This window comes from Anolis carolinensis, chromosome 1 (assembly GCF_035594765.1).
Source record: "Anolis carolinensis isolate JA03-04 chromosome 1, rAnoCar3.1.pri, whole genome shotgun sequence".
NCBI classification, from domain to species: domain Eukaryota; kingdom Metazoa; phylum Chordata; class Lepidosauria; order Squamata; family Dactyloidae; genus Anolis; species Anolis carolinensis.
Window position 1 is genome coordinate 205,171,884 of NC_085841.1, and position 27,601 is coordinate 205,199,484.

At 39.0% G+C, this 27,601-nt stretch overlaps 1 protein-coding gene across 9 annotated transcripts in view; it reads right to left on the reverse strand.

The window, feature by feature from the left end:
* Positions 1–27,601, reverse strand: part of ankrd44 (ankyrin repeat domain 44) — a 226,283-nt gene that overhangs the window by 60,917 nt on the left and 137,765 nt on the right. For all 9 annotated transcript variants that reach the window (XM_062969143.1, XM_062969141.1, XM_062969142.1 and 6 more), the window contains exons 5-9: positions 18,098–18,298; positions 14,656–14,743; positions 7,472–7,614; positions 4,357–4,569; positions 1,789–1,867 (exon numbers count right to left, since the gene is read on the reverse strand). In XM_062969143.1, coding sequence (XP_062825213.1) covers positions 1,789–1,867; positions 4,357–4,569; positions 7,472–7,614; positions 14,656–14,743; positions 18,098–18,298 — 724 coding nt within the window. The remainder of the gene's footprint in view (positions 1–1,788; positions 1,868–4,356; positions 4,570–7,471; positions 7,615–14,655; positions 14,744–18,097; positions 18,299–27,601) is intronic.

Genomic DNA, 27,601 nt, shown 5'->3' on the forward strand with positions numbered 1-27,601 from the left:
TCAACTTTTCATCATTCACAATTCAAATAATCTTTGAGGCACAGCATGAGTGTGCAAGCAAACAATTAACTGTGCGTTATTAGAATTGCTACAGCAAAAGCACACAAACTCACAAAGGCTTTCTTGATAGTGCTCTTTGTAGTGCTCCAAAACCCACAGTTGGAAAACTATTTGGTTTTCATGATTTCCCTTCACTCCTAACATGGCTCTAATACGTTTGTCTATCTTCAATATATCCTACAATTCCTTTAGCCAGCCGATATAGTAATTACTATCTACAAATAATCGACAAATAATCTATATATATAAAAGGGTAATAAAATTTTGGCCTAGGACAAAACAACAAAACTACACATCCCAGAAACACTAAACTTGGCAGCACAACCCCTCATCCATGCCTCTACGTTCATACAACAAAAAGAAAAGAAAAATAAAGTCCTAATTAGAGGGAGAGGAATAATTGCTTTCATCAAATTGCTGCCAGTTAGAAGGCTAAGCTCCGCCCACTTGGTCTCCTAGCAACACACTCAGCCCAGGGGACAGGCAGAGTTAGGCCTCACTTAGGCCTCTTCCACACTACGTATAAAATACAGATTATCTGATTTCCCATACCACCATACTTTGCCACAGCAACGCGTTGCCGGGCACAGCTAGTCATCTATATATATAAAAGGGTAATGAAATTTCGGCCTAGGACAAAACAACTACACATCCCAGAAACACTAAACTTGGCAGCACAACCCCTCATCCATGCCTCTACGTTCATACAATAAACAGCTCCAGCTACTCCTGAAAACGGCCAGGCTTTGAGACTGCAAGGCTATTCACTGCTATTCCACCTGGCCAACAAAGGATTCCCATAAGCCACAGCAACACATGGCCGGGCAAAGCTAGTATAATATAAAATACCATTACCATATAACAAAAGTATTGTTTTAGACATTACTGTATGGATTACTATCTTGCATTACACTCTGATTCCACTCCCAACTTCAGCAACTGTTTATATAGGATATTGTGTCTAAGTTGATCCCGTGTTTAAGTCAAGGGCAGGATTTAGGACTAAAATTATGAATGTTGATATGACCCATGGAGAAGTCATTCCACAGAGAGGTGCAAGTTAAGTTACCATACTAACTCTTACCAAAAAATAAACCATCCCATTCTTTATTGTTATTATTTATTTATTTCTCACATTTATATCCCGCCCTTCTCACCCGAAGGGACTCAGGGCGGCTTACAACAGTGGCAACTATTAGATGCCCATACAACAAACCAATATAAAACAGCACATAAAACAGTTAAAACTATTAAAATACATTATGAATTAAAAATATACATTTCAAACATGTATATGAGTACAATGGTTTAAGGCAAGAGCTTTGAGTACAATGGTTTAAGGCAAGAGCTTAGTCTGACCTGAAAGAACCTGAAAGAAACACCAATTGTTGTTTTTTTGAGGGATAGAATTAAGAGTTAAGAAAAGACTTAAGGTATAGTACCTACACTGACCCATGGATAAACCAATTCAGGGTCAATTTTGTTTACTATAGTTCCTAGACCTATCCATGCATATATACAGTACTTGTGGTTTTATCATGTTTCACCAACAGTTAATCCAAAGTAGTGAACTGAAATCCACAAAAGTCCACACTAAAGAAAAACCAGCCTCAAAGGTGCTACTAAATTCTTTCCAGCTAAATCCACTCCACCCTCACAATGATGGATTCCAGCCTCTGTCCAAGAGAATACATTAAAATTGTAGAGTATTAGAAAGAACCATCTTACCATTCTGGATAAGGGTTTGAGACCGAGTGAACCTGCCATGTACAGCTGTCATATGCAGTGGACTCTTCCCATCTTTACTCTGTTACAAACAGAATAGGCAAAATAACATTATGATCACTTCTGCAGTACCATTTGATGAGTACATAGGGTTGATGTCTTGTCCTAAATTTTATGGATTGTTCAAAAATTAACAGTTCTCTCCATCATTCCTTTCAATAGATATGTGACTGCTCCTTTGACAGATCTCTGAGGTCAAGCATCAGATGAAGCTTTTGCCAATAAAAGAGTGCATCTGCTGCCAGAAGAAGCTTAATTATTGTACTTAATCCCTTACAGTTAGCACACACATGAACTGAGATCACACTGCCTTATAATTCGAGAACATGGGGGAAGAAACTCATCAGATGTAAAACACACTCTGTCTCTCTCTCACACACACACACATCATATGTTCCTCTCTGCATCCAGGTATAGAACAATAGAAAAAATATCAGGGTTAAGAATAACTGGAATCTTAAAATATTTAGCCCTATATAAGATTGCAGAGTAAAAGATTTTTTAAAAAGAGTGTTAGGCCTGTAAGTGGCCAATTGTTCAAACTAGCTAGAAAGAGCAAGGAATATACTGCTCATATTAGCCTCATGTTTTAAGTCGAGGCCACGCTTGTAATAATGAAATAATGGATATACAGTAGAGTCTCACTTATCCAAGCTAAACGGGCCGGCAGAAGCTTGGATAAGCGAATATCTTGGACAATAAGGAGGGATTAAGGAAAAGCCTATAAAACATCCAATTAGGTTATGATTTTACAAATTAAGCACCAAAACATTATGTTTTACAACAAATTTGACAGAAAAAGCAGTTCAATACGCAATAATGTTATGTTGTAATTACTGTATTTACGAATTTAGCACCAAAATATCACGATATATTGAAAACATTGACTACAAAAATGGCTTGGATTATCCAGAGGCTTGGATAAGCGAGGCTTGGATAAGTGAGACTCTACTGTAATCCCATAACCATCTTGCAAAATGGAACTGAGGTGTAAGTTAATAGCTGCAGTGACTACCAAGGGCACTTCCACATAGCCATATCACCCAGAATATCAGAGCAGAAAATCCCACAATATCTGCTTTGAACTGGGTCATCTGAGTCCACACTGCCATATATTCCAGTTCAAAGAAGAAAATGTGGGATTTCATTTAGCTGCATGGAAGGGACTCAAGAGGGAAATCTGATACAAGGATGGAAGATAGTTTCACTATCCTTTTCACAATACAAGCCCTGTCCTAGAAAATGTCAGACATGGCACTATACACGGTACCACTAGCAGGTTCTATGTGTTCTCTTGCTCCTATTCAGATACAGTAGAGTCTCACTTATCCAAGCCTCACTTATCCAAGCTTCTGGATTATCCAAGCCATTTTTGTAGTCAATGTTTTCAATATATCATGATATTTTGGTGCTAAATTCGTAAATACCGTAAATACAACATAACATTACTGCGTATTGAACTACTTTTTCTGTCAAATTTGTTGTATAGCATGATGTTTTGGCACTTAATTTGTAAAATCATAACCTAATTTGATGTTTAATAGGCTTTTTCTTAATCCCTCCTTATTATCCAAGATATTCGCTTATCCAAGCTTCTGCCGGCCCGTTTAGCTTGGATAAGTGAGACTCTACTGTATTATCACAATGCCAATAAGAAACCACCTGTTTGTTCTACCTGTGGTACTAGTTGGCCATCTTCATGGACTGAAAAAGCCAATACACATCACTTGACCTCTTTTCTCAATCTTGACTGGCTTTTCCGATGTGCTTTCGGAGAGTAACTATTACACACTTCTTTTGTTACTCCCCCCAACATCTATCCTCCAGATTGTTTTTTATCTTATGTCCCTGTTCTCCGTAGTTGTATTATTATCCTTTTCTCACCCCAAGTTTTAACTAAGTGTCTCATGCGGCCCGCCCTGTTATATATATTGATTTTGTGTTGCATTGTACATGATTATTTATTGTATTGTTTAATTGTATTATGATATGTTGTTTTATATTTTGCTATATTGTACTGTTCTGGGCATGGCCCCATGTAAGCCGCCCCGAGTCCCCGTTGGGGAGATGGTGGCGGGGTATAAATAAAGTTTTATTATTATTATTGACTTCATTACAATTAAGATAATAGGTTTTATCATTAGACAGTGATCAAAACAAGCCAACTGTTACCATTTTGCCTCATCATACAGTGACTAGTTGGCTGTCTACAGATGGAAACTCTAGCTCGTCTGCTCCATTAGACCTTGAATAAAATCAATTACTACTTGGTTATAGTGTAGCAGTGATCCACTGCAAAGGATTTTCAGGAAGAGAAACAAGGTGATTTATTCAGACACTTTTTTTTCCTCGCACACCTTTTAGCCAAGACCCATATTCAAATACAAATACACAGCCCTGCACTTATGGTTATCCTTGCTTCCATTTACTTGCAGTTTGCATGGATATTAAATAGAAACAGAGATCATGTTCAGGCAATCGAACAAAGTGGTATAAAACTCAGAGCGCTACCTGAATGTTAACATCTGCCCCATTATTCACTAGCAGTTCAAGGCAAAGAGCTCCATGGGTAGAGGCAGCAGCAAAATGCAGAGGAGTGAATCCGCTGTTATTAGGTTGGTTGACATTAGCGCCATAGTCAATCAGCTCATTAGCCACAGAATCCTGCCCATTATAACAAGCAATATGAAGTGCAGTATTTCCATAGACGTTCATTTCATCAATCTGCAATGAAACAAGATCATTTAATGAAATTACAGACACCGGCTCATTAGTTTTGTCAAACCCAGTACTGACAGTATGTTGACACAGCTGGAGAATTGCACCGTGTGGCTTGCTACTGTATGCATGCAGATTTCATTGACAAAAACATACTACATTAAACAGTAAGGTACCATATTCTATCTGATCATGGAAGCCAAGCAGGGTCAGCCCCCATTAGTACTTTGGTGGGATCAAAAAATCCCAGGTGCTATAGGATATATTTCAGAAGAAAGAATTAGGAAAGCCACCTCTGAGGATTCTTTCCCGAAGAAAATGTTAGGCTCACCATAAATTGTCAGGGAATGTAAAGGCACACACACATGGTGTCCCTTCGAGGGAGAGGGAAAGATAAAAAATAAGATGAAAAACAGCAGGTCTCAAGGTCTGGCCTGAATGTTTTGTAGGGGTGTGCAAAATGGCAGAAATCTGTTCTGTTTTCATTTCAAATTCAGGATGCCCCCCTCCCCAGTACTGTTTTCAGGAAGATTCTTCCCAAAAGGAAACTGAACTCTGGATCCCAAATTACAAATCCAAACACGCCCCCCCCCCCCCAATACCCAGAATCTTCCCGGAAACAGAATGGGGGGCACCTGAAATTCGAATAGAAAAGAGAACAGATTTCTGTCGTTTTGCACATCTCTAATTTAAAGTACTTTTAGAGGAAAGGTTTCTACAGCTATCAATGAAAACCATTGTGCAATTCTTCCATACTTTCCACCTTAACTGGTTTTTTTTTTTTTTGCGGGGGGGGGGGGGGGAACACAAACAGAATAGAGGGAATATTACCAGTGGAAGTCACTACTGTTTGGACTTACTATAAAAGTCTATGGCACAGTAAAAGTCTTGTCTGTAAGCACCTTTTGTGAATAACAGAAACATTAAATAAAACTTCAGCATACACTGTAGATTGTGCATGGTCTAAACATGTAGTCCATCCAATAATATTTATTTATTTATTTATAGTGGAGCCCCCAATGGCACAGCGAGTTAAACCGCTGAGCTGCTGAACTTGCTGACTGAAAGGTGGGTGGTTCGAATCCGGGGGAGCGGGGTGAGCTCCTGCTGTCAGCCATGGCTTCTGCCAACCTAGCAGTTTGAAAACATGCAAATGTGAGTGGATCAATAGGTACCGTTCCAGCGGAAAGGTAACAGTGCTCCATGCAATCATGCTGGCCACATGACCTTGGAGACGTCTACGGACAACACCAGCTCTTCGGCTTAAGAATGGTGATGAGCACCAAGCCCCAGAGTCGGACACAACTAGACTTAATGTCAGGGGACTTTTATCTTTACCTATTTATTTATATCCTGTTTTATCTCTCCCGTAGGGGACTCAAAACAGCTTGACATAAAAGCATTAGTATACAATCCCATGTAAAGTTTTTATTAGGTGACAATTTCCTCCATGTGACCTTGGCTTTGGCCAAGTTTCTCTCTGAGGTAGCCAGGATAAAACAACTTCTGCATTAGACTCAGGATGAATCTTGCCCTGCATATATTTGCAGTGTTTTTACACTTATTCATATGCATCTAACATTGCACTTGTCCTGTTTTTAAGTAAGTGGCCTTATCAGTTTATCAATCTGCTATGCTGAAGAAATTGGGTCTCTGGACAGTAATAAAGATTGATTGATTGAGTATACAATATAAAATATACAAATATACAAACATTAAAAAGAATTAAACACAAACAGCACTAAAAATATTCACAGTTAAAATGCATCAAAAACATATTTGAAGTTAAAAATGTTAGGATGGGGTGCCCCCTGCTCAGTCCATGAGTGACAACACAGATATTTCCCTTTAAGGGTGTGTACATTCATATTTATCCATTTACTTATAAATGAAACTATGGAATACCCAAAAAGGACATTATTTGTGATGCTTATACCTCTTATTTTGAATTGCATTTTATTGTTTTTCCACAACAAGGACAGAATTAAAACAGAAAAACTTCCCAACCAATAAGTGAGCAATAGTTCAACTAGAATAGGTTCCTCATAAGTATCTTTGATTATCCATTCTTTGAATGCATTCTTTCAGAAATTCATGTAATTCTTGGCTGGGTCCAAATCTCTGATGTTTGTATTGCCATACAGATTAGATGGAAATGGCATTTCCTTAGAATTGTCTAACAACATTTATGCTAAGTATCAGCTTTTTAACTAAATTTTCCAATTGTAAGACCCTTCAAGCCCTTCCTACACTGGGCAATCTCTTGTATAATCTCAAATTGCATCAAGTTTAGTTATTTTTCAATAAAATGACAGAATCATCAGAGATTCATTTGGCTTGATTTTTTTTACTTTTAAAAACAAGAAGTTTCTACATCTTGCCTCCACAGTCTACCTTTGATTTTTGGTGCATAGCTGAAATTGTTATCCATTGAGTCATCTATAAAAATGATAAAATGCTGCCTGATGAAGGGTAACTTGTAGTGAAACACATCTGGAGGGCACTAGTTTAGGAAAAATTGCTTACACAATATGAAAAATGTCTGCCTACTATTCATCCTCACTTTTGAAAAATACAACCAGCATATATCAAGGTTTTAACAGCATGAAATTTTATATTCTCACGGTTATTTGAAGCATGCTGGGAAAAGGATGTCAGGATAATCACACCTAAACCTGTCAGTTTCAACAGTTATGGTATATTAGTGCCATGACCAAGAAGGATGAGCAAATCCACAATCCATATGACAAAAATGGGTTCTCTTCATAAACCTTGTCAATGAGAGAATAAATTTTAGTAGGCACTGAAAATTTAATTTCATAGCAGAATGAAAGTCCCATATATCTATTAAATTACAGCATTCAGTTCTCTCACTGGGCTATTAAAGAGAATATTAATTGCTTCTTACCTCCACGCCAAGATTGAGGAGGTGTTTCACTACATTGATCTGCCCGTTGGATGCCGCAGCATGAAGAGGAGTGTAACCTTTTTTATCCTTACATGTCACTTCAGCACCATGGCTGATCAGCAAGGAAACAACGTCCAAGTGGCCTTAGAAAAGAGGGGAAGAAAAAAAGAGCATTAACTATATATTCCTGTGGTGCGATTTTTCTTAAGTAAGTGCCTGCTTGCCAGCATGTCTTCTTCGATTTCAGAAGTGTTTACATTTTTGCAGAGACGTTTCAGACAGATAACTGGTTTTAAAAGTATCAAAGCTTATTTTGTCTAGTGCACTGCTTCATAAACCATGGGTCCAAACCCCAAAAGAGATCCCTTAGTTCAATGTTAGGGTTGTGGAAAAATTGGCAACAGTAAAAGCTTTATGAAGGCTACCGAGTGGCTGTTTTAGACATTTACATGAATTTGTTAGCAACAACGTGCAGCGTTTACAGTGGAATCTGCAGAAAATGCTTCAGCTGTACTTCATAAAAGGGACAATCAGCTTGTCTAGCAAGACTTGTAAATGCTTATTTTGATTAGTAAAATGTTTGGTTTTTTATACCTATTTTATATACCTATGCACTCAGGATCATGTAAACATTTTTGAGGTGGAAAGGAGCCATGAGTGGAAAAGGTGTAAGTTTTGGTCCAGTGCACACTGGACATTTATCTTGACTACTCATTTGCTATTGCCAAACGGGTTGAAATTATACACCTCCTGTTTATGAGGAACCAAAAATAAAATGAATGTATACATATTATAAAAAATGTGGATAGCATGATATGGTTGTCTCTCTGACAGATGTTAAGAGCCAAAAGCAAGGTTAGGGTGATGAGGAACTGAAAAATATGGATTTTTAGACATATATTGTATGCACATTAAAAGCAGTGAAATGTAGAAAAATCAGACTCTCTCTTTGTTAAATTTTAGGGATGCACAAGCTGACAGGACAAGCTGGGAGAAGGGGGGCCAGTTTTCTATACATTCCAGTGTGAATTGGTTCCTAGTACAGCTTGACAGGTCAAGAGTGGCCTCTTGATGGATCTCTCTTTTGGTGTCTGTGACTTACTACACGCTTTTAAGAGTGCTTAGATAGGAAAATGCTGATTGTGCATATTTATGCCCATGTATGTAAGCATATGAAGTGACGTACTAATGACGAGATGTATGTAAAAGCATGTTCTTTGTCTGAAAATGTATAAAAGGCAAGTCCACACCTTGATCGTCTCTCTGGTTTGCTTTTTGGAAGAGATTCCACTTCCAGGGACTCAGCTGAAATAATAAACCAGACTTTTTGGCCTCTCAAAAGGATCTCTCTTTGCATTATCTCTCCCTTCATCTACAACAAGGGAACTGGATGCTAAACCATTCCCACCACCATCACTTTGTCACAGGCAAATGGCTTACTCCGTTCACATATTGTGTAGGTGTATAATATCAATTTTAAATTGTGATTTTTAAATCAGCACTTTATCAATGGATTCCAACTTGTATTGTGCTGTATGTCTTTTAATACTGTTTTCATGATGTTGCAATAAATTCATCATCATCATCATCATCATCATCATCATCATCATCATCAGTGTTGTAGGCTCTATTTCAGGGGAAACCCACCCCACAATGTTCTTTGCCCAAGAAAACCCTATTTAATTCATAGGCTCAACATAAGTCGACAGGTGACTTGAAGGCATGTATATGTATATGTACACGAAAGTAAAAGAGAAATACTGCCCAGAGAGATTAAACCTAAAGGAATGCAGCACTGGCCTAAAGAAATCTGAAATCGAATTAAGAGGTGATTAAATACTGAAGTGATTTTTAAAAGAGGAGCAAAACATGCAGGGAAAAACTCAAATCTAGCAGTAAAGTGTGTCTTTATATGAATTGTTTTTCAAATAAAAAAATAATGTAAGTAGTAATACGCTGAATTCCATTTTGGCTATGGTTAGTTGGATTTTCTAAAGGCTATTTAAATTCAAAAATCGGTTCATTTAGGCAAAGAAACATACACAGCTGGTTATAATAAACTGTCTTTCCAGTTTCAGTCTCTCCTCATGTAACCACAGAATGCAGATATCTCAATAATTTGCCATTTCTTTTTCCATGATGCAAAAATCTATTGACAAAAAGATTTTTAAACATGAAGACTTGATCAAAAAACTTTTTCTTTTACCAAATATCCCTAGAGAAAGAGAAAAATAATCCAGCTAATAACTATAAAGTTGGTGTCATATTGTCTTGACCTGAAAGTAAATCTATGAAAGGACTGTGAATTAGTGATACTGTTATCCTGCTTAACAGTACACAGGTGCAAATTTTGTTTTGATTTCATTTGAGAACTACGCTATTATTAATTGCAGCTAAAAGCTGGTCAGCGTCCAAGTTTTCCAATATTCTAAAATTAGCAGCATTAAAAAAAACAGGCTTTTCAAAGATATGAATCACTGCTCTGCCTGTTACACTGACAGATCTGTATATGTTCAACTGTTTCCTGACCTTGTTCCCAGCTCAGCATACTAATATCCTGCCAGAATAATTGAATGCTGCTTTGTGTCTCAATCAAAGAGAGAAAAGTGAGTTATTATTATTATTATTATTATTATTATTATTATTATTATTATTATTCCTTTAAAAATATGGGGTGATTTTTCTCTGAGATACCCTAGAGCAGAGCTTTCCAAAACGTATATCATGACACGTGGTTGTCGGCTGAAGTGAGCAGGTGTGTTGCGCGAACATAACAAGAAACCTCTGAGTCAATGTGAAATAAGCAATAAATCATATCATACCTGTGCCCGGCCACGCGCTGCCGAAGTATGGTGGTATGGGAAATAAAGTATTGAGGAATTGGTGGTAGTTAAAGTAAAGGGTAAAGGTTTTCTCCTGACATTAAGTCCAGTTGTGTCCGACTGCACACTGAAGTGGATTATATGGCAGTGTGGAGTCAAGATAATCTAGTTCAAAGCAGATAATATAAGATTATAAATGGGTTATATAGCTGTGTGGAAGGGCCTTGAGTCTACACTGCCATATAATCCAGTTAAAATCTGATAAACTGTATTTTATAGGCAGTGTGGAAGAGGCCTAAGTGAGGCCTAACTCTACGTGTCCCCTGGGCTGAGTGGGTTGCTAGGAGACCAAGTGGGCAGAGCTTAGCCTTTTAACTGGCAGCAATTGGATAAAAACAATTATTCCTCTCCCTCTAATTAGGACTTTATTTTTCTTTTCTTTTTGTTGTATGAACGTAGAGGCATGGATGAGGGGTTGTGCTGCCAAGTTTAGTGTTTCTGGGATGTGTAGTTTTGTTGTTTTGTCCTAGGCCGAAATTTCATTACCCTTTTATAGATAGACTAGCTGTGCCCGGCCACGCGTTGCTGTGGCAAAGTGGTGGTGGTATTGGTTAAAAATTGTTGTGTAATTTTTATTTGATGTTTTTTGTATTTTTTATTATTTTTATTGTAAGTTATCTTTTTAAATATTATAATTTATTATTTTCTTGTATTATTTTTAGTTATTTTCTGTTATTATAGTATTTTATTGTATTAATTTTTTAGTGTTTTTAATTATTTTTTAGTGTTTTTTATTATTTTTTATTGGGTTGCTAGGAGACCAAGTTGGAGGAGCTTAGCCTTCTAACTGACAGCAATTGGATAAAAGTAATTATTCCTCTCTCTCTAATTAGGACTTTATTTTTGTTTTCTTTTTGTTGTATCAACCTAGAGGCGTGGATGATGGATTGTGTTGTCAAATTTCGAAGTTGGGGGGCCTGTAGTTTTGTTGTTTTGTGGGTCGCCGTGATGCCATCACTCTTTTATATATATAGATGAATGAAATGTTTTTATGGGATACGTTGTGTTCCTATATATTTCATTGTTATTACAATTTATGTGTGTCTCTGCATCTCTCATAAGTGGTTGTTTGAACTTCTAGTTTGCTACTAAAATCGAATTACTGTCTCTTGAAATTATGCATATCTAAAAAGTGTGTCAGCAACATTAAATGTCTGGAAAGCTCTGCCCTAGAAATAGTGGGGGAGGGGGTTGTCTGAATGATTTTTGCTCCAGTTTTTAATCAAAAATCACTTCCTTTCATGCTTACAATGTAAAAGAAAGCAAGAATTGCAGTCTCAAAGATATAATACCAAAAGGAAAAGAAGTGGGTGGGAACTTGAACATTAGCTCTTCAGGCTAATCTACACTGGTCAGTTAGTCCTGGTTCAGTCCAGAGAAGAAATGCCCCACACTGTCCCCAGAGGCGACTACACAGACCATTCCAATACACAAACAGTCCAGCCAGACCCAAACCATATGTGCCTCGCTTGACCATCATTTTACCATCCAAGTAGCTGTCACCACTTCCAGATGACTGAAGAGCTCTTATTGCAAGTGCTTGTGCTGACACAAACTGAGGTGCCTGCATAACCAGGACAATTCCCTTCCTTCTTCCAGGTATGCATGCACTTCTGCTAAGGTCACTACAATGGTTAGAAGATCTCGCGGATCTCTACAGCAGTCTGGGAATGGGTGACAACATGGAATCAATTGTCTGGGTGACAACATGGAATCAATTCTCTTTCCTTTACATTGATAAAGGGGATGGCAGTTGGGCCTGTGTGGACAGTGGAACAGTTTGAATGAGACTTGATCCTGTGATCCACAGTATGATGACATGCACAGTTGCTCTGGAGTTTAAGGAGCTCATCACACTAATGGTGGGATTTGCCATGATCGTAGTGAATCCAGAAGGGCCCAGCTTAAGGAACCCATAGCTCCATGCCCCGCATTACATGGCTTCCCCCTTACTCCATCCCACAGGGGAAGCATCTGCCACCCACCTTCCCTCCATTGTTGCCTATGCAACACAGGAAGCCTCCCAAGTTGCTGCCACAGTGGCTACAACAGTTCCTCTTCATTTGTGCCACACACCCCTGCCAGAAGTAAATCTACATCATGGAAAGAAAGCCAAGGGGCTCTGTGCCAAGGGTTGTATGACTGGCAATTTTGCCTGTCTAATGAGGCTGTAAGATAAAATCTGGAGCGTGCACTGAATCTTCTTAACATGCACTAAACTGATGAGAGGAAGAATTGAGAACAAAAATAGGAGAAAGAAATTGGGAAAGATTATGGAGAGCAGGACACCTCAATAATTTATCAATCAGAATAAAAGAAAATTACTACAAGATGATATGGAAATGGTGCTTGACCCAGATAAAGATATATAATATGGATAAGAGCTGTTCGAGGGGTTGCCAAGAAATGGGAACGTATATTCACATGTGGTGGCAATGTAAATATGTACAGAGGTTCTGGGGAAAAGTTATAATAACCAATTGACTAATTGACTACAGTTTTGAACTTGTGTGATTTTAATTGCTGTTTTAATTAATTTATGTTTTACTGTTTGGTATTTAATTGAAATTGTTATTTTTGGAATTTGCACATTGGGCATCGAATTGCTGCCGGTTGTGAGGCTGCCCTGAGTCCCCTTCAGGGTGAGAAGGGCGGATATAAATATGGGAAATAAAGAAATAACAGAGATAAAAAGCACCTCGACCTTTTGTACTGGTCACTCTTCCCCTGATTCCTCATTGCTTGCTATTATTCAGGACTCCTCTCTACCTAATGTGACCTTAAATGATTCTAATGCACTTTATCTATTTACGAATTTGTTACTCATAATGTGCACCTTGCTTATCCACTATTGCAACCTCATTGTTTTTAATTTGATGTTTTAATTATGTGTTGTGTTTTTTCGCCTATTGTGTATATTTATTATTGGTTTTTGTTGTTGTCCTTTGATGTTTCATATTTTATCATCGCTTGTATTTTGATTTTGCTGTAAGCCGCCCCGAGTCCCCTTTGGGGGAGATGGAGGCGGGATATAAATAAACTTATTATTATTATTATTATTATTATTATTATTATTATTATTATTAAGAAAAGAATTAATAGAAATCCAGTGACTATATTGTTATCTTTATAAAATACAGATGACTGGAAAGAAAATGAAAAGAATTTGATAACAATGTTGTTAATGGCAGCAAGACTATTAATAGCAAAAAAATTTTTTGGAAAGGAGTAGAAATTGAGATAGAAGAATGGTATAAGGAAATATGGAAAATAGCAATAAATGATAAATTAACATTTAATTTAAAGGTAAAAAGAGGCCTAATAATTTTGAAAGCATATGGAAAAAAATTATTGAAGAAAAATTGAGAAAAGAAGATGGGAAGCCACCCTCACCAGAAGAAGTGAAGTTCTGGTGGGTCTATAAAGAAAAGAAGGAATCTGGAGATGGGAAGCACAACAGAGGAGATGAGAAGAAATAAATATATGAATTATAGAGATTGTATTTTGCAATGAAATGGAATGGAAATATACTAAAATTATTTTTAAAATTAAGAAGAAAAAAACATGCACTAAACAGGAGCCTCTGGTAGCACAGCGGATTAAACCGCTGAGCTGCTGAACTTGCTGGTCAGCGGTTTGAATAAAGCGAGCAAGGTAAGTTCCCTGTTAGCCCCAGTTTCTGCCAACCTAGCAGTTCAAAAACCTTCAAATGTGAGTAGATCGATAGGTACCGCTCCGGCGGGAAGGTAAGGGCCCTCCATGCAGTCATGCCAGCCACATGACCTTGGAGGATTCTATGGACAACAGCGGCTCTTTGGCTTAGAAATGGAGATGAGCACCAACCCCCAGAGTCAGACACGACTAGACTGCATGTCAGGGGAAATCCTTTACCTTTACCTAAATTGGATTACCCATGTTGATTCAACTTGGCCGGGCTGTGGCGCAGGCTGGAAAGCAAGCCAGCTGCAACAAATCACTCTGACCAAGAGGTCATGAGTTCGAGGCCAGCCCGTGCCTGCGTCTTGTCTCTGTCTCTGTTCTATGTTATGGCATTGAATGTTTGCCTTTATGTGTGCAATGTGATCCTCCCTGAGTCCCCTTTGGGATGAAAAGGGCGGAATATAAATGCTGTAAATAAATAAATAAATAAATAAATAAATAAACTTTTGGAAACTTCAACAGTTTGTAATTATTAACGCATGCTTTCCTATACAAATGTAGAAGAATGCCTAGCTTAGACTGCAAACCATCTTGTGAGATTCTGCCCATGAGAGGGAGGAAGAAAGAAAGAAACTCTCTCACCCATATATGCTGCCCAGTGCAAAGCTCTTCGGTCCTTTTTGTCAAAGGCATTAATGTTTGCTCCTTTCACCAAAAGCATGTTCACCATCTAAAACAAGCAAGCAAACACACAAAATGGGAGAAAAGAGAGTTAATTGTTGGGGAAAGGGGATGGTTATGTTAGTGTGAACAACCGGATCAATCTTACAAACTGACACTTGGATTTTTTGAAAAAAGGATTGTGGAATATGGTGCAGTTCTTACCGTGATTTGTCTCTAACAATAAATATAATTATATATTCCCATTATTGCAAATACAAGTAAAGCACTACCAATTAAGATACAAGTGGCTTAGAAATCAGAAGTGTAGGTTAAGTACAACAATTATTTTGGGGGAGCTAGAGGTGAGGCAAGGGAGCACTGCCTATAAAATAATCACCCCACAACAAAGCATTTACTAAGGAGTTTCCTTTTCTCTTCACTGGAGAAGCAGATCATAGCAGTCGGATGAGGGAAGCAGAGAAAGCACACAGCTTTGGTCCTGGCATATCTGAAAAAATTCCCAGTTGGGCAAACTTCAACACTTCAATAATTGGCCATCAGCAAGATTAAAAGGTAAGCTGTTCTCATTGCCCTCCAGGGAAATTCAAGTGTGCTGAAGAAAATAAAGAAATCCTTTGCAGACAGACACACACATCCTCCTCTTCTGAGAGTAAGACTTGTCTTTATAAAGGCGTAATCTTTACTCTCTACTCCTAGAAAGCTTGTCACTGGGAATCATTTAAAAAATTAACAGGAATAGAATATTTTGTTCACAAAAGGAGTTCAACAAGATTATACTGCATGTTCCAGATAGGGAACAGTTCTATGATTTTGGCTTGCATGACTCTTAACATTCCAGATTAAATATATATAATTGGAACACCATCCTGAAGCACAGACTAATAAAAGACCTGATTATTTTAGCTGCCTTAAGGGCAGGTTTCTATTATTCCCTGAAATATCTTTTTGGCAATCCTTTCCCACTCCTATCACTGCTGGGAACATGGTATTTCATTCTTTCACTATGGATCAATGTCATAAGGATATGAATTTGGATTTGAGATCATATCATATTTATAGATACAGCCAGCACACAAAGGTCTGATCCAGAATTCTTGCAGAAATGTGAAGACATTGTTTTTAAATTAAACGGAAGCCTGGAGAAAACGTATTAGAAAACATTACATAAATCATTAATCCAAGTCCCTCAACCATCTTTTCACTTTCCTGAGATTTATTGGCTTTCCAATACTCATTTCTTAGCCCAAGGTGCCTTCTACATTTCATGTTACATTTGCAGTAAAGAAAGATTGATTTTGCTTATGCTTAATAAGTCGGGGTGAGAAGAGCGGGGTATAAATATAGTTAAATAAATAAATAAATAAGAGGTTTACTGAATAGTTAAACACCCAACACACAAGTGAAATTCCTCTCTGATGGGTGTGTATTTTGGAGTAGGAAACATGCAGTGCTACTGATGTTGGAGGGAGCTCCCGGTGGCCCAAAGGGTTAAACCCTAGTGCCAGCAGGACTGCTGACTTGAAGGTTGGGTTGCTGACTTGAAGGTTGCCGGTTCAAATCCAACCCGGGGAGAGCACAGATGAGCTCCCTCTGTCAGCTCCAGCTCTGTATACAGAGATATGAGAAGCCTCCCACTAGGATAGTACAAAATATCAAAACATCTGGGCATCCCCTGGGCAATGTCCTTGCAGACGGCCAATTCTCTCACACCAGAAACAACTTGCAGTTTCTCAAGTTGCTCCTGACATGAAAAAAACCTGATGTTGGAATGCATCTTCCAGCATTCCTCACTACTGGATAGACCTGCAATACAACATCTGGGGGCCACATGATTCCAACCCATGATAATATTGGACTTCCACATTTACATATTAAACTTTTGTGGATTTGATTATTTGCAGATTTGCTTAATATGTTCTTTACTATTTCTTCATCCCTGCTGTAAGTTGACCAGAATGTCACATTGGAAAACCTAGGCCCCTTCTACACTTCCATATTTAATCCAGATTATCTGCTTTTAATTATATGGCAGTGTAGACTCATATAATCCAGTTCAAAGCAAATAATGTGGATTGTCTACATTGATAATCTGTATTATCTGGCAATGTAGAAGGGGCCCTGGAGAGGTGTTCACTTGAGTAAAAAAAAATGTGATTTTAATATGTTTTCCCACTTTTGTGGGAGTCCTCCACCTCTAATTCCCACATTTTATGGGGTAATATTAGGCTGGATCTAGACTACCATATGATCCAGATTATCAAAGTAGATAATCCATGTTATCTAATTTTTTTCTTGTGTCAGGAATGACTTGAGAAACTGCAAATAACTTCTGGTGTGAGAGAATTGGCCATCTTCAGGGATTTGCCCAGGGGACGCCTGGATGTCTGATGTTTTACCATCCTTGTGGGAGGCTTCTTTCATGTCCCCGCATGGAGCTGGAGCTGACAGAGGGAGCTCACCAGCTCTCAACGGATTCAAACCACCAACCTGTCGGTCAGCAGTCTTGCCAGCCCAAGGGTTTAACCCATTGTGCCACTGAGGACTCCTAGGTTATCTAATTGAACTGGATTATATGAGTCTACATTGCCATGAGCCCTGGTGGCAAAGTGGGTTAAAGCACTGAGCTGCTGAACTTGCAGACCAAAAGGTCCCAGGTTCAAACCCCGGGAGCAGAGTGAGCGCCCGCTGTTAGCTCCAGCTTCTGCCAACCTAGCAGTTCGAAAACATGCCAATGTGAGTAGATCAATAGGTACCGCTTCGGCGGGAAGACAATGGCGCTCCATGCAGTCATGCCGGCCACATGACCTTGGAGGTGTCTACGGACAACGCCGGCTCTTCTGCTTAGAAATGGAGATGAGCACCAACCCCCAGAGTCAGTCATGACTGGACTTAATGTCAGGGGAAACCTTTACCTTTACCTGACATTGCCATATAATCCAGTTCAAAGCAGATAATCTGGATTTTATATGACAGTGTAGATCCAGCCTTAAACTTTAGGCATATTCTGTAATGGCCTTAATCAAGACTATGTGCATTATGCTGTCCACTATTCCCAGCCAGTGTCAGTGGGAGCAATGAGAGTTGTAGCCCAATACATCTGAAAAACAACAGGTTGCAAAGACAAATTTGGTAATTATGCAGAACTGATTTAAAAGACAGGCAGAATACACACAGTTTTAAGTTTCTATCACAAATGTCTTGCCAAAAGCATCACAGTTTGCTCCGGGTCAATTAGAGAGAGCTGCTGTGTGGCTATCTTAGGCAATGAAGAGATTCCTCCTGTTCCATTTTGTGGGACCTGCCATAGGAACATTGGCAGTGTCTTGGTGCTAATATCTAGTATTGCCCGCTTTTCCCAAATGGTTCCAAGTTAGAACAGAGAAATGTTTTGGGCACTCACTTCAACGTGGCCATTCAGGGCTGCGTGGTGCAACGCAGTCCGACCACCCCTGTCAGAGACGTTGACGCTGCTCAGGAGGGGGATGATCACTTCGGCACACTTCACGGCTTTATTTGCAGCTGCGACATGGAGGGGCGTCTGCCAGTTCTTGTCTCGCGCGTTGACATCAGCTGAATGCTTGATCAATACTTGCACTGCTTCCTACAATGACAGCACAGTTCAGTCTTAGAAGCAAGCATTTAATTGTAGCTAAAGATCACGGTTAGGAATCTTCCGTTAACACTGTTCAGTGACCACTTCTTTCTTCTGCTACAAGGAAAATGAATACTAAGGAGACATTCAGTCCTGCATCCCCATCAGCCCTGTGCATATCCCTTGTTCTGAGCTCTTTATAATTAGCTTTAATGGAATTATATGAATTAAACAAAACAATTACACTATGTAACCAAATTTGGGAGGGGGGGGGGAATCTGTTCCTGATTTGAAAATGTTATTTCTGTTTAATTGTGTGGTACTTGCTTTGAAAGTAGTTGTTATACTCCAGAAACTTTGTTTTTGTCCCTGCATCAAACTATGATGAATTGGTTGAAACTATGAAGTATTTGAACTTTGGTGCTGGAGGAAAATCCTGGGAGTGCCTTGGACCACAAGAAGATCCAACCAGTCCATCCTCCTGGAAATAATGCCCGACTGCTCACTGGAGGCAAAGTTGAAGTATTTTGGCCGCATCATGAGAAGACAGGAAAGCTTGGAGAAGACCATGATGCTGGGGAAAATGGAAGGAAAAAGGAAGAGAGGCCGACCAAGGGTGAGATGGATGGACGGTATCCTTGAAGTGACTGGCTCGACATTGAAGGAACTGGGGGCCGACAGGGAGCTCTGGCGTAGACTGGTCCATGAGGTCACGAAGAGTCGAAACCGACTGAACGAGTGAGACGACGACGATGAAATATTCAATAAAAAACTATAGCAAAAGATGCTGCAGGATGTCCTGAAAAACAAAGTTTAATAAACTTTTTCTATGTTTTTATGATAGAGCCAATTAGAAAATGACATTTATTACCCAAGAACAAAAATTGTCTTACATAATGTTATTTATAGACACTATATATGTACTATAGATATATCTATTCTCACTACCCTCCAAAACATATATACAGTAGAGTCTCACTTATCCAAGTCTCGCTTATCCAAGCCTCTGGATAATCCAAGCCATTTTTGTAGTCAATGTTTTCAATATATCGTGATATTTTGGTGCTAAATTCGTAAATACAGTAATTACAACATAACATTACTGCGTATTGAACTACTTTTTCTGTCAAATTTGTTGTATAACATGAAGTTTTGGTGCTTAATTTGTAAAATCATAATCTAATTGGATGTTTAATAGGCATTTCCTTAATCCCTCCTTATTATCCAAGATATTCGCTTATCCAAGCTTCTGCCGGCCCGTATAGCTTGGATAAGTGAGACTCTACTGTATTTGACTACTAGTTATAACTGCTAAACAGTCATCAACTGTGAGTGCACAAACCATTATTGTATAACAGTTCAAGAATTGAACAGGACCTCTGGAGATCAGGGTTCAAATCCCCACTCAGTCGTGAAAATCCATTAGGTGACTTTGGGCATGTCACACTCTCAGCCTCAGAGAAAGGCAATGGCAAAAACTCCTCTGAACAAATCTTGCCAGGGAATCCCTGTGATAGAGTTGACGTAAGTTGGAAATGACTTGAAGGCACACAACAACAATCAATTGTGAGGAGATCTAACATGGTGTTTTGGTTTCTGTGTTGGGACTATGAGTCTGGAGACCAGGGTTCAAATCCCCGTTTGGTCAAAGAAACCTACTGGATGACCTTGAGCAAGTCACACTCTCTTGGCCTCAGAGGAAGGCAAAGGCACAACTAGCTCTGAATAACTCTTGCCAAGAAAACCTCGATAAATTCACCTTTGGGCCCTTCCAGACAGACCCTATATTCCAGTATCTGATCACAGATTTTTTTCTGCTTTAATCTTGATTATATGAGTCCCCACTGACAGATAATCTGGGATAAACAGAAAACCTGGATCAGATCTTGGGATATAGCGCCTGTCTGGAAGGGCCCTTAGAGATGCCATAAGGTGCAAACAACCTGAAGGTAACAATCAGTTATGTATCTATGCACTACATGTCCTATGCTTTCCCCACAACTCATACATAATCTCACTCAACTGTTTTTAGTTCATTGTCCTTCTAAAATCCCACCTGTCTCTTTCATCACCAGCCATCCCACACTTTTCCAAACTGAACTCCCTCATTTTCTCAGCCAATCCCCATCTATATGACACATGTACACACTTTATCATTCTATACTTGTCCATCGTACCACACATACCCACTGAACTAGCTCCAAAGATAGAACCCATTTATTTTATATCACTAACTATAATCCGTTTTTTATATTATTCATTTTTAGAATCCTTTATTGTTGTTGCTGTCCAAACATTTTATTTATTTATTTATTTATTTATTTTGCTAATCCCACTCATTTTTCTTTCTTTTTAACTGTTGTTTTATTTACAATCATCTGCTTCTGCCAGTGATGAAAGTAACAGAGCTGACTCCTGCAGTCTTTTGTTGTTTCTTTCAAGTTGTATGTCAACTTATGGCAATTCGAGCATGAACCTACTATCATAGCGTTTTCTTGGCAAGATTTGTTCAGGAGTTTGCCTTAGCTTTCCTCTGAGGCTGAGACTTGCTCAAGTTCACTAGGTGAATTTCCATGGCTAAGCAAAGATTCGACCCTAGTCTTCAGAGTCATTGCCCGATGCTCAAACCATTAAACCACACTGCAGCCTCTACTGGAAGCTAATCTGTTCTTTTCTTCCAAAATGCTTTTAAAATAGTGTTATTTTGGGGCATGCTGAGACAGAAAATAGTGGCCACTACAAAAAAAGGTGGTCTTTACGAATAGACATTCCTTGCTCCCTAACCCCCTGCCCCTCCACAAATGTATACTTCAAATATCTAGAATATCTAGAATGTTTGGTGTTTTTGTGTCTGTGGATTGATTGCCTGGGAAAGTCATCAAAGCGGCTTTGTCGCACACCCAATAACCATTTGCACCTCTGTGAATGTTTCAGGATGTATTAAAATAGAATGGGATCACCCTATTCATTCTCAAACAGGTGCAAATACCCAAAACAGAAACAAAAAGGCTGAAACTAAAATCCTTCTGGCTCACATTTCTACTCAAGTCACAAACTTCATCCAAGAGTACATATGACTGAACAAATCATTCTCGTAGCCTAACATTTTTATACTACACACCCAGTGACATGTAAAACAAGACAGAGAAAGGAACCAGCCTGCTCTTAGAATATTGAAATACTTTTCAGTTCATATGCAAGCAAACGCACCTCTTCAACTCATGCCCTACATAATATAATTTCATTATGCATGTGTCTGAATTCTCAGCATGTCTTCTTATCATTTTCAACCAGCACAAAGGGAGTTGTCTGCAGAACTCTGTCTCTCTAAGCCCCTCCATTTACCCTATTTTCAAACTGTGTAAACACTTTGTAGGCCTGCACTTTCCCACCTCTTCAGGACAGACTTATTTTCATATAGACCCCACTCAGACTATGATAATTAATTCATTTTTGGAAGCAAGTATACAGATGGTCCCTGAGTTACAAACATCCAACTTACAAATGACTCATAGTTAAGAATGGGAGGGAGACAACAGGAAGTGAGAGAAATATACCCTGTGGAAGGAAAATTCAATCCTGGAAGAGTTATCATGGGGAAAAGGTGTCTCCATTGAAGCTTTATCACCAATCCTTGTTTTCACCAACAAACCAAATTTTCCAAAATCCAATTATCGAAGAGACAGAAAGTGAGGTGAAATCTCCTGAACAGAGGCACAGACAGCAAAACAAACACTACAGGGGCATTCACCCTTCCCTATGCTATCCACAGTGTGTGTGTGTGTGTGTGTGTGTGTGCATATGTATATCTCTTGTATATGGCTGGAATTACACTTAAAATGTACCTGTTCCAACTTACTTAAGAACAAATTTACATAAACTATCTTATTTTTAACTCTGGTACTGCATGCATTATGCACCATGTGCTGTGGGCTGGCAAAACTACTCCTAATTATTACTTGCCTAAGAAAACCCAGTCCATGAAATGAAGCGCATTGTGGCATTGACAGAGAAACAGCTTCAGTTTATGTTTATTTCGTTTTAACTATACCTAAAGTGTTGAATGGGCCCCTGGTGGTGGCGCAGTGTGTTAAAGCGCTGAGCTGCTGAACTTGCAGACTAGTCTAGATGTATGGTATCTGGAAACAAACCAGTTGTCAGTGAAAATTATCTAGCTGATATACGTTCAGTTCCAAGGAAAAATGAGGGAACTTTCTATCTTTTTCCCAGGGTGAATAGCATTATAAGAGAGCCAGTGTGGTGTACTGGGCTAACATGGTGCACTGTTTTGAGCTTTGGCCTACTACTCTGGAGATCCAAGTTTGATTTCTCACGATCATGGAAACCACTTGGTGACCTTGGGGAAGTCACAGATGCTCAGCCCTTAAAATCCTTGTGATGGGTTTGCCTTAGGGTCACCATAAGCCAGAAATGTCTTGAAGGCACACAAAAACATCATCGCTTTGTAAAGGGGAGTTAGGGGAAAAGGAGTGAAGAATCTCTTTTTGATTATATTTATCTTGCTTTAGATCCAGTTTTTGCTGCAAACAACAATTTTGGACCATGTTTTCTTGAATGTGCTTTTTTGGCAAAGTACTCAGCACACGTAAAACTTTAAAAGAGCATTCAAGAGACTCAAGTGTGCAAGGCATCATGTGTTGGCCTTTCCCCCTTGGGTTTTTTATTTTAGGAAATAAAAGAGCTTTCCAAGGTGCTGGATCTAGTTTGTGAACAGAGATCAGCACTTGGATAGCTCCTTTAAAATTGTTATCAGTTCCCAATTATCTTGTGTTGAGCAGGATGGTCTGAAAGGATCAAATGAGCATCATTACGGTCCTCCATTTTTGGAGCCACAGTGTTTTTGATAGTTAGCAGTTACAATCTCTTTTCACATCTTGGGCCTAAATGAGCACTTGATGTTGTTCCTCCCTACATGGATGATTGAGCTTCTGAATTAGGCTAACTTCTGCATCCTTTCACATCTCTGGTCTATGAAGCTAGCAGGATTGTCTGTAGTTCTTTAAGATGAGAAAAACAGTAATGGCTCAAATGGCAAAGTGAATTTTGGCTAACCATTAAGTAGATTTCACGCCTGACACAAATTTTAAGACATGTAAGTGTTTCAGAAATTATGCTTCCAAAGCAATGGCCTCTAAGTTATGCAGTGTGTTCAAACAGATTTTTAAAAACCTGGATGGCTTGGCTATACAGTGTTCCACCTTAGATGGATGGGGCAGGAGAGTGCATTAGATGAGAGAAGTACTACTTAAAGTGCTTTGGGATTGGGACCCCTCCCCAACCCAATATGTCCTACATTGGACAACACAAAAGTCAATTAAAGTGAAAAATAGTGTAGTGGAACAGTTTGCTCTCGTCCTAGCAGCCAACATGTGTTCTTACTGAGAATTTATAAACTGAAAGGACTGAAAGAAGATGGAATTCTCTGCCACATCTGAAGATACTATGAATCCACTTTCCCGTTTTCTCTGTTTTGACAGATTTGTCCAGAATATGGTCATTCCCATCTCCCCACGCTTGTCTCAACACTGTATTGAGTAAAGGAATACAAAACACTCAGACTGACTGAATTTTCATCAGCGTTATCATTCTATGTTATTTCCACTTTTGTTTGTTTTTATACCAACCAAAACATTGAGTCAACACAATGCATGTACATGAGTTGACTGCCGAAAGAAGCTTTTTTTTTAATTAAAAAAAAAAGGGAAAACGAAGTTGCTAGCTCAGCTTTTCTCCAAAGATTGATAGATTTGCCTCTGGAACAATTTGAGCGCTTGCCAAGCCTGGAGGCGCGAACCCTTGGAGCTCATTTCTGAACTCAGCTATTGTTTGGCTGCTATTAGAATTTCCCAGCTGCTAGCTTCTAGAACAAGTACATGAAAAGAAGTCTCCTGCAGAATGCAAAGGCGTGGAAAGAAATAAAAGTGTGTGTGCCTGGGTGTATGCACAAAGTGTGAAGACTGCCTCCATCTTAATAGTAAAGATTACATATCAGATTAAAAGAAAGCAAAGAGGTGGTCTTCCCCTCCTAGCATTGTAACCTGTCGGGTTTGTTTCACATGTCAGACCTGGTGGTTTTTATCAAATATGGCATAATGATTTGGCTTTGTAATCTCTCTATCTCTGAAGTGTCAAGCTTTTGATTCGAAAGCCTAAAATAGTGCAATGGAGTTCATAATATGTGCAGCCTTTTTCTCTTTTCCTCCTTTACAATAATGCTCCTTAAGGTGATGGTTCATGGACCAGTGATGGCCCCAAATCATCTACCCCCAGGGAGATTCCAGGAAAAATAAACCCAGTTGGAACAGTGGGCATAAATGTGATCCTAGTTTATGGAAGCTTGGCTGGAGGGGATTGCCAGTCCCACATCATATATCTTAAGAAGCACTGACTTGCTAAACATAATTACTACCCCATTTACTCAATTCTAGTGTTCAACATTTTGGGCTAAATTATCTCTTCAAAATTAAGGTGCGCATTAGATTCACATAATATGGTAATCTTAGTGCTGATACAAAGCAAAAGGGGAAGCTGCTTCAGGAGCACCTGCAGCTCTTATTTGAGTGATATCGCCTCTAATTTAACTCATGGCTCAATTCTGTGCAGTTCTGGGATTAGTAATTTGGTGAAGCTTCAGTATTTTTTGGCAGATAATTATTAAGATCTTGTAAAACTACAGCTCCCATGAGTCTGTAGCATTGAATCAAGGCAATTAAAGTGAATTCATTCTGCCGCATATATTAGATTAGATGGTGCATGACACTCGAGCAAATACGGTTATTGTTATTACATACATAGATGCATACATATTAATCCTTCCCATAAGTGAGTGAAGGTTCCACATTCAGTTACATGTAGAGTGAGGCATGCTGCAGATCCTTTTAAAATTATATTTATAAAATAAAATTTATAAAATAAAATAAAATTTATAAAATCCTTTATAAATCCTCAAGGTTGCACAGCTCTTAATAATAATAATAATAATAATAATAATAATAATAATAATAATAATAATAACAATAAAGTAGTTTATTTGTATTCCACCCTATCTCCCCAAGGGGACTCAGGGCGGATTCCAACATACAATGTCAAACATTCAATGCCTTCGTAAATTCTGACATAAAATCCCAGTATCATGCCTGTAGGAGAAACTCTGTAGGACAGTGCTTCTCAACTTGTGGGTCCCCAGATGTTTTGGCCTACAACTCCCAGAAATCCCAACCAGTTTACCAGCTATTAGAATTTCTGGGAGTTGAAGGCCAAAACATCTGGGGACTCACTGGTTGAGAACAACTGCTGTAGGGGATTGGATGATATAGGCACCCTGGTGAGTCACCCAATCCCAGAAAACCCCATGATAGGTTCACCCTAAATCAGAAATGACTTGAAGGCACACAACCACAAAATCAGCTTTATGGCCACTTTAATCACATGCAACCCTTTGTTGCTTCAGATAAATAAACTTTCAGTTACCTGATTTGATACCTTCTCAAATTGGAAATGCACAATTATTATTATTATTGATTAATTAATTTATATACTGCTTTTCTCCCCAATCAGGGATTCAAAGCGGCTAACAACAAGATATAAAACATACAAGGTACATTGGAATAAAGGAAGTACCCTAGAAAAAAATTAAAAAATAACCATGGAAATATAATAAAGCAGATTAAAATACATTCAGCACTTTAAGATAAAGGTTTTCCCCTGATGTTAAGCCCAGTCGTGACCGACTCTGGGGGTTGGTGCTCATCTCCATTTCTAAGCCGAAGAGCCGGCGTTGTCCGTAGACACCTCCAAGGTCATGTGGCCGGTATGACTGCATGGAGCCCCGTTACCTTCCCGCCGGAGTGGTACTATTTTTAATAGATATGGGATTAAATGAAAAATTTGAGCTGAGCAACAAGAAAATGGTGAAATGTTTCGCTCTTTCCACCATCTATCGGCATCCTATCCTCAATTTTTGCCTTTTTTAAAGAAAGTGGAAACCAAGTCTTAAGACTAAAGGAGGTTTCTTTCCTTTTTCATCTGCAAACATAAAATGGAAGATGAAAATGAAATTTACTCTAGAGGAGACATGATTTAAAAAAGAAGCTATTGTCTCAAACTATCTTGAACTCACTTCAGAAAATTGTCTTGAACCATCTCAAACTCACTTCAGAAAATACCAAGCAAATTCTTCAGAGCTTGCTTCATCACTTGACATGCAATGCTTGCTGCTCTCCAGAATCACACATCAGAGCTGCAATCCCTTACACAATGAGTGTGACAAAATCCCACCGATGTACATTGCATTGAGAACAGTCTAAAACTGGAGCTAAATCATAGGTGTGCATGTGTGTGTTTCATATCCAAAATAAAGGAGCCTCCGGTGGCCTAGGGAATAAAAGCCTTGTGACTTGAAGGTTGGGTTGCTGACCTGAAGGCTGCCAGGTTCAAATTCCACCCGGGGAGAGCACGGATGAGCTCCCAGATGGCGTAGTGGACTAAGTGACTTGAAGGTTGGGTTGCTGACCTGAAAGCTGCCAGGTTCGAATCCCACCTGGGGAGAGTGTGGATGAGCTCCCTCTATCAGCTCCAGCTCCATGCGGGGACATGAGAGAAGCCTCCCACAAGGATGGTAAAAACATCAAAAACATCCGGGCGTCCCCTGGGCAACGTCCTTGCAGACGGCCAATTCTCTCACTCCAGAAGCAACTCCGGTTGCTCCTGACACGAAAAAAAAAAAGCAAGGCTTTACAGAATTTTATAACGCTCCCAAAAGCAGGGAGATGAGAAGCCATGGGGAAAAGAGGGGGGAAATGTGCATTTATATACAAAAACCAGCCCTCTGTGAGAAGCAGCTGCCTGCCTCCAACCTAACTGTGCAGAGGTTTGCAGTCTAAGTCAGCAGATCTCTAGAGAATGTCCCATTTCTGTCAAGGTTATTCCAGTGTCTTATTATCTGCCGTGAACTGCTTTCTGCTACGCTACAAATCAAGTGTCACATTAGGGAAGATCCTGTGCCAGGATGCTGGAAGGCAGCAGCAGGTGATCATTCCTTCTTCAGTTAAAAATAAAACTGTTTTCAGCAAAACCCACACTCTTCCTTCCTACGAAGATTACCTTTGGATGCCTTATCAGCTAATATGAAAAAAGAACTATATTGTACATGACGAATTCTATTTATATCCAGTGATCAGCAGTTGCCCAAGAGGTCTACCTCAGAAGAATAAATATGAGAATATGTTTACAGTTCAAGCCCACAATTAAATGATGATTAATAGATGGAAGAATCCAAAGAAAGCATCTATT